Source organism: Jaculus jaculus, chromosome 18, assembly GCF_020740685.1.
Source record: "Jaculus jaculus isolate mJacJac1 chromosome 18, mJacJac1.mat.Y.cur, whole genome shotgun sequence".
Taxonomy (NCBI): Eukaryota; Metazoa; Chordata; class Mammalia; order Rodentia; family Dipodidae; genus Jaculus; species Jaculus jaculus.
The window spans coordinates 48,598,276-48,606,333 of NC_059119.1; the positions used below are offsets into that span (position 1 = coordinate 48,598,276).

General features: G+C 40.1%; 1 protein-coding gene across 1 annotated transcript in view; it reads right to left on the reverse strand.

Annotated features, from left to right (window-relative positions):
* Positions 1-5,956: 5,956 nt before the first annotated feature.
* Camkmt (calmodulin-lysine N-methyltransferase) overlaps positions 5,957-8,058 on the reverse strand; it is a 409,522-nt gene continuing 407,420 nt past the window's right edge. The window contains exon 11 of the mRNA XM_004660194.2: positions 5,957-6,411. Within this exon, the coding sequence (XP_004660251.1) occupies positions 6,334-6,411 (78 nt within the window). The 3' untranslated portion in view covers positions 5,957-6,333. The remainder of the gene's footprint in view (positions 6,412-8,058) is intronic.

Here is an 8,058-nt window from a genome sequence, read left to right on the forward strand (position 1 = left end):
GCCGGTGACGTCACAGCAGGCATGGAGGGGGCGGTGCCAACCAGCTCTGCATGGAATCCTTAAAAAATTATTTATATATATAAGTATATAAAGATATATATTATGTATAATATATATGTATATATACATACATATATATTACATATATATCTCCCTCTTTTCCTTCTCTGGCTCTCCAGCTGTAACAAGTTCACTGACTGTCTTGGTTCCACCCTGAGGATTTCAGAGACAGAGAGAGAGAGAGAGAGAGAGAGAGAGAGAGCACACGTTGGAGGGACTGGGGAAGCGGAGAAAAGGTCACAAATAAGCACCTCAGGAACAATGAAAGCTTTTCTCTATGCAGCAGTGGGAGAGTCGCTAGAAAAACTGGAAAGGTATTAATCAGAAGTGGCTATAAATCCTTTGGAGTTTTGCTCTTATAGAAACTCCTCGGAGAAAGTCTTGAAGGAAATGCAGGTCAAAGCCCCCCAAAAAAGCTCTTGATCAGAGATTGCCGGAGGAAAATCTTCCCAGACGCCGTTTAATAGGCAGCAATCACCCCAGGAGTGGGGAAGCCAAGTACGCTTCAAACATGGTTGCAATTCCTAATAGATCTTGCCACACTTAAGGCACCGCGAGCTCCATCCAACGGGCAGCTGAAGCTAGCCGGCGATTCATAAAGCCAACAGTTTAAAGTTTATTATGATGAAAGCACTTAATGACAGCCGTCGCTAGGGGCCCATCATTTATAAAGCTGTGCTGAGTATTAGACATGTAGCATGACCACCAATTTCATGTCACAATTGCTACCATAAAATGACCTTTGGTGATTTTTGCTGCATGTGGTGGACAGCTCTTCCTTCATATTAGTGCTCTGTGGCTTTCTTTGCAGACTATTAGACTGTCTAAAGCTTATTTGGCACTGTCGTGAGCCTCAACCCCACTTATTATCCCGAAGGCCTGACTAAAAAAAAAAAAAAAAAACAAAAAAACTCATGGTCTATTATATGCCACTCCAATAATTCACAGTTCTTACCAGCCTTAGGTAGTGTAATATTTTAATGCAAATATGCTTTACCATTGCATTTTATTTAGTCTTTTTTTTTTTTTTTTAAGTTCACATGCTTCTGGCTAGCAAAATAGCCTTTTCATAGGAATTCACTGAAACCATTCTCTTATTCTCTGGTCAGTTCTTACTGACTAGCAAGCACTGTTTGCTCTGGCCAGTTAAAAACATCACCAGAAAAAATAAATAAATAAATAAAACTTCCATTGACCTTTTTTTTTTTTTTTAAGATCCCACTTATGATAAGCCCACCTCAAGCAAAAACACCATTTTCCCCCCAGCACTGAGAGGCCCAATGCAAATTTACATCTGAGTAACATTATTTAATTAGGTTTCCATTTGTTACCCTGCTTTGTATCCTTAGAAAGTGTTTGAATACATGGCCACTTTACTGCTCCTATGTAAACTGCTGCTGAGAAGAAAGTGGCCTTCCCATGCTACACCACCTTTAAATTGTGTATATAATTTTATAAATGATATAAAATCTGCCTCTAGCCCCTGAAAAAAAAAAGTGCACAAGCATGGCACACTGCAATTTTGGAAGGATTTAAAATATGTGATTTCTGCTGGTACCTACTGTATTGGGTTTTATATAAAGCTTTTTTCAATAAGGTAAATTGTTACATGACAAACTCATCTTCCACCATTATCATCTGCTGTTTGTGTTTAACAACAGGAGTCCCGCTCTAACAAAACTGTTGTAATGGCTGTACAAATTACTCAGCTGAAAGCTTTTCACCAAACAAAACAGTATTAATCAGCAGTTCTTATGAAGGTGCTAATTAAAAACAATTTTCTTCCTCAGTTTGCAATACTAAAGCCATCTTCACTTGCACAGTTTCCAATATGCAGCTACTGTATTTGCTCACACTTCAGGCCCTCCATTAACTATTGAATCTCCTATTAGCCATTTTATCACATTTCTGTTTACAAGCCTGTTGACATTTTAAAAGTCACAGTATGATCTGTTTTATCTATTAAAAAAATGTATTAATTGAAAAGTCAGAGAGACAAAAAAAAAAAAAAAAAAGCAAACGCACCGACTTCCAGAGCAGACAACCCAGTCCCAGTGGGCACGTGGTCCCAGCCTAAGTAGCAGGCACTCTGGGTAAAATGGAATCTGAGAATGAAAAGCGGCATTTCCGGCCTAATTGATAGACACCGATGCTAGGCTACTTCATAATTTGAATATAATCCACTTGGGAAAACATAGTTTCTCTTCCTAAAATTATTCTGACATTCAAGCCATCTTTTCTCTGTGACACATATTCAACGTAATGATAATATTTCATGCACTCTGCAGTCAGGAGGGTCTGATCTGCGGTGGGAGGATCTGGAGCTCATATCTGGGTTCCAAGTAGCTTCGTCTTCCCCAAGAATGGGGTATGTCTACATGTCTACCTATGCTTTCACTCCCTTTCCTATGTGGGCACCCTGCCCCTCTCCCCCAATCCAATGAAAGGGTCTTGCCACACAATGCTTCCCAATTGTCTGGCGTAAATTAGAACTAAGTCAAATGCTAACAAAACAAAAAGACAAAAGTTTATGGAAGCTGGGCTGAGGGAAGGAAGACAGTCCACTCCTATTAAAACAAAAACAATAACATCTACACCTTGGGATAAGGTGTGCCCCACTTTGGTGGTGGGGAGAAGGAAAAACAACCATCACCTCCTGCCTCTGGCATTAAAACCAGATTCTTCAACTGTCAAAAGCAGTTAACTAGTTTAGGACAGACACCTGGCTGTTGAAATAGGGCTCCAGAGGGCTACTAATCCTTCCTTTCACTCAGTTAACTGCTGGATCCCCCAAATTGATTCAACAGGTATGCAGTGGTAAATTCAGCCCACACTGAAGCCAAAGGGAAAATCAGCAAGGGGCGGGCAGCTCTTCTCTGAAAACACCCGAGGAACCAGCCAGAAAAGCTTTTATGGCCCGACAAGTTTTCTGCTGAATACTGAGCACCTAAATTACCCTTCCCTAATGGAAGTTACATTTTCATGCTCAGTCGAAAAGCCAACAAAATACACAATTTATACCAAATAGCATCAACCTCTCAGGTAGTCTTTTCTAGCACTTTTATCCCAATTCACAGCATATGTCTTGCTATAAAATAAAATATATTTCTTATAACCAACTTGTATGTGACTGTTCATATCACATTAGAACTGCCCATGGGTGATATTAGGAACATTTTTACACCCAACTACATCTACTTCATATGACAAAGAAAAACCATGAGTTTTATCAGAAGAGAAAAATCTATTTTAAAAAAATGACTATCATAATAATTCTTATGATGTCCTAGACAGGAAGATTTCTTGTGGAAATAAACACATGCATAATTACACAGACAATTATAGAATGGGCCACTTCAATGGCAATTACATAACTAAATACTCATGCATAGAAATAACCATAAAGTTCAAAAGAAGTATGAATAGATAAGCTTTCTAGAGATGCTTTATTCCATTTGATTTTATTTATGCATTCATTTATTTATAAGGGAGAGAGAGAGGAAGGGAGAGAATGAGCACACCAGGGCCTCTAGCCATTGCAAATGAACTCCAGATACATGCTCCACCCTGTGCAGCTGGCTTATGTGCATACTGGGGAATCGAACCTGGGTCCTTAGGCTTTGCAGGCAAGCGCCTTAACTACTAAGCCATCTCTCTAGCCTCAAGGGATGCTTTAGTTTTCCTTTCTCAAAATCAACAGTCTAATTAACATTGTGGCATTTGATGAAAACACTTTTCAATTATTCAATAATACATGACATTAGTTTCTCAGGAACTTGGGAGAGCCCTGGGGTAGCAACATTTCTGGGTGAGGATTCCATAAATAAGGAATATCTATGAACATGTAACATATGATAGGAAAGCCTAGGGGTTTTCCTCATTTCCATGCTAAGTAGACATTGCTTTACTGGGTATCTCTTAGTAGAACTAGCTTAATTCTGTTTCCCTGTTCTCTAGCATGTCTTTTAAAAAAAAAAACAAAAAAACAAAAACAGCACTAGCTTACTTTTAAAAATACTTCTCCGGGCTGGAGAGATGGCTTAGCGGTTAAGCGCTTGCCTGTGAAGCCTAAGGACCCTGGTTCGAGGCTTTTCCCCAGGTCCCACGTTAGCCAGATGCACAAGGGGGCGCACGCGTCTGGAGTTCGTTTGCAGAGGCTGGAAGCCCTGGCGCGCCCATTCTCTCTCTCTCTCCCTCTATCTGTCTTTCTCTCTGTGTCTGTCACTCTCAAATAAATAAATAAATAAATAAATAAAATTTAAAAATACTTCTCCTAGAGAAATAAGCATTGCATTTGCATTCCTAAAACACACAAATTGCCAGTTCGTGTATTCTCATGATTGAGGAGAAGAAAGAAAGGAAGAGGAACTATTCTCATGGTCCTGCCGCACTATATTTAAAAAGAAAGAGAGCATCTTAGGTACTGCTACAGAGATGGGCTTTCTCCGTCTGGCAGATTTAGTTGCAGGTTTTACAGAAGAAATGTTTGTCTTTTCATCAGTATGAATGGGATGGCTCGTATTGCCTTTTTAAAAAACATTCCAAATTCTAATTTTTAAACAAGAAAATATGAAGCCAGTGGGCAACCCATACAGTCGCCAAAGGAGAGCTGCCACTAGCTGAACTCCTCAGCTAAATGGCTGGTTTGCATTGCCCTGGTCTTTATCTAGCACCGAGAATAGACTGCTGTTTTATCCAAAGAGGAATAAATTGCTGTTATTGTGATGTTAGCCCATCACTTGGCATTGCAATTCAAGTTTTTGTGAGAAAGAAATGTATGATCTAACTGCGACTTGACCTATGCCTCCTGAGCTCCGGCTAGGTGCTCTAATGGAGCAGAAAACGTGGTGAATGCAAGGACATGCAAACTGACGGGGAAAATTTTGTTTGATGATAGAAGTGAGAAGGGAAGATATTTGAGAGTCGCTATTTTTATGATGGCTAAGTTTGCTTAACATGCAAACGGGCGTGCCCCCAGCCCCACACTTTAATTGTGTCACACTGAATACACGCTCTCCTCTGATAAAGCTATGAGGCTATGCAGCTAACCTACCTAATGACATTCCCACCAAAGTGGGCACAGATGATTCCTTGCAGATAAACATCTGAATTTCCACAATAGGCATTAAAGCACCTCATGGGTGCACCAGGCAAGGATGGGGTAGGTTCCCTACAGAAAAGCCCTTCTCTTCATCAGGAGTAGACTTATTAAATGTTTACCATGCACTTGCATCCCAACACCTAACAATATATACTTATTTTAAATAAGATAATTATGTGATTGAGTTCTTCTTCTTCTTTTTTTTTTTTTTTTAAATCTCCCCCCTGGTTGCAATCTAGTTTATCCACCATTTATTCAAAATTTCTCTGGAAGGGACCTATTTTGAAAGAGGCCTTGGAGAACAGCAAGCAGTTAGATTTAAGCCCTGATAAAGGCTCACTTTTCATTCATAGTCAGAGCCTAAATGTGCTCTTCTTGTACCTAAACAGATAATAAGCACTCAGCACACTTCCCCTCCTTGACACAGCACACTGAGACTAATCACACATAATTGGGGAGGAGGAGCAGAGGGCCGGCCAGCTATTGTGTCCAGAGGACAAACGGTCAGTTTATGAGGCTTGGGGCTGATGTATGAGGCTTGGGGCTGATGTAGTCAGTTCTTATATATCTATAGGGGGAAAAAAAAAAGTCCTGTATAAAAGAAAAAAAAAAGGATGAGAGAGAGAGAGAGACATACAGAGATAGAGAGAAAGATGAAGAAATGGGAGATTGAACACGATTAATTGAGAGATGTTGTTTATTTATTATTTCATCCTAACCAGGAATAAGATGATGTTTACTGTGTTTATAGATTTAAAAACTACCATTACCAAAACGGACAAAGAATAAAAAAAAAAAAAAAAAAAAAAAAAAGGAAGGATGAAGACAAAGATAGAAAGCAAGGTAAGAATTACCAAAAGAAATTGTCCTGGGAAAAACATTTGGTTTTGCTCACAAGTCAAATTCAAAACTCACACAGGTTCAGCACAGGAAGAGCGACGAGGGGACTGTCAGAAGAGACTGTAGGAGCTGGAAAGGGTGGCTCAGAAATCATGTGGGTGAGGACAGGTGGAACCTGGAATGTTGACAAGTAGACAGACGTGGGGGGCGGTCCCCAAGGCTTGGAAGCTAGAAAAATCTCAGGAAACCAGCAGCTTGCTGTATATCACACACATTACAGATTTCTGTTTATGTGAAATTATGCCCCGCACATCTGAAGTTTTCTTCATCTTCTATCCGTTTTTGGTTAAAATCAGCAGATGTGGGTAATGAAGGTTCTCTTCATATATGTCCGGGTTATCTTTTTTCAACTGAAAATAATAAAAGAAAAGGTAAGGAAGTTTTATAAGTTGATATTAATGTTAACGATAATGACTTTTAACCTAAATATGCAATTCTGGAAAAGTCAGTCACAAAAAAAAAAAAGCACTGGGCATGGTGGCACACGCCTTTAATCCCAGCACTCAGGAGGCGGAGGTAGGAGGATCACCGTGAGTTCGAGGCCACCCTGAGACTCCATAGTGTATTCCAGGTCAGCCTGGGCTAAAGTGAGACCCTCCCTCGAAAAACCAAAAAAAAAAAAAAAAAAAAAAAAAAGCAAAGCAATTCAATACTACATATTAAGATAGGAATCTATTTTGTTTTGTTTTAGGTAAGATAGGGTTTTCTTCATAAATATCTAAACTACATTCATGACTGAGAGAAAACTGGACTGTTTCCCAGATTAGTCATTGGCACAGAAGTCTCTGCTTCAGTCTTGGTCTTCTGTCCCCAGCCAGTGACACACGGGGCAACCTTGGTAGGCTTGTTGGGTCACTCTTTAGAGACCATGGCAAGACCTGGGCACAGGTCTGTGGGCCTGAGACATTTCAAAGGCTCTCCAGGTGCTCCTTAGGGGTTTAACTATATAACAAATAGCTCAGAACTTCTTTTTCCCAAGAACAGTATATTCCAACAATTAGAGCAGGAACATTCCATACTGTTTAGGTGAGTCTTCCAGGACCTCTGTGGTATGATTTTAAAATGTAATCATAGCCAGGTGTGGAGGCACACGCCTTTAATCCCAGCACTTGGGAGGCAGAGGTAGGAGGATCGCTGTGAGTCTGGGGCCAGCCTGAGACTACAGGTCAGTCTGGGCTAGAGTGAGACCATATTTCAAAAAACAAAAACAAATTAAAATAATAAAAAAAAAATTCTAATCAGACTCTTGTGGGAGAGGCATGTGCAGTTTTTCCTTCTTATTTGGCTACAATAGTTATATTTATTCTAACAAGTAGTAATTTGTTACTTATAAAGACTATTTTTGAAATTGGTGTTTGTGAGGCAATTGTTAATTTACTTTTCTTGGTTTTTGTTGTTGTTTGTTTGTTTTTGTTTTTTCCAGGTAGGGTTTCACCCTAGCCCAGGCTGACCTGAGATGTATGTATATGTAGTCTCAGGGTGGCCTTGAACTCACGGTAGTCCTCCTACCTCTGCCTGCCAAGCGCTGGGATGAAAGACGTGTGCTAACAGGCCTGGTTAATTTACTTTTCAATTTGTGGGGACCAAAGATATTTCTTTTCATGATGCATAAAAGCAATCCTTTTTTGACTTCAGCTACCAACTGTCCTCCCCAACCACTCTAAACTCTACGAATAGTTCCACTGTCACGTTCTCCTGGACTGGTCTGTTAGGGACATGTTCAACTAAACCTTTTCAAAGGGTGCGTTTCTTCTAAATCACGTTCCAGAATGGTGGCCTTCCCTATGACTAAGGACAGGAGTCATAAACCCACCTAGTCTACTTCCTAATCAACCTTCCTAAGCAACAGTGGTGGTGCTGAGATGGCTTCATTGTGTCTCTGGAGATGTTTGCCTACACATGTTTATTCATCTATAGAGAGTGGTCCTTGTGGAGTCTGTTGCCATCAGATTATCAATAGTGGTAATCCTGAACCCAGAGCTCTTAGCATCACCCTT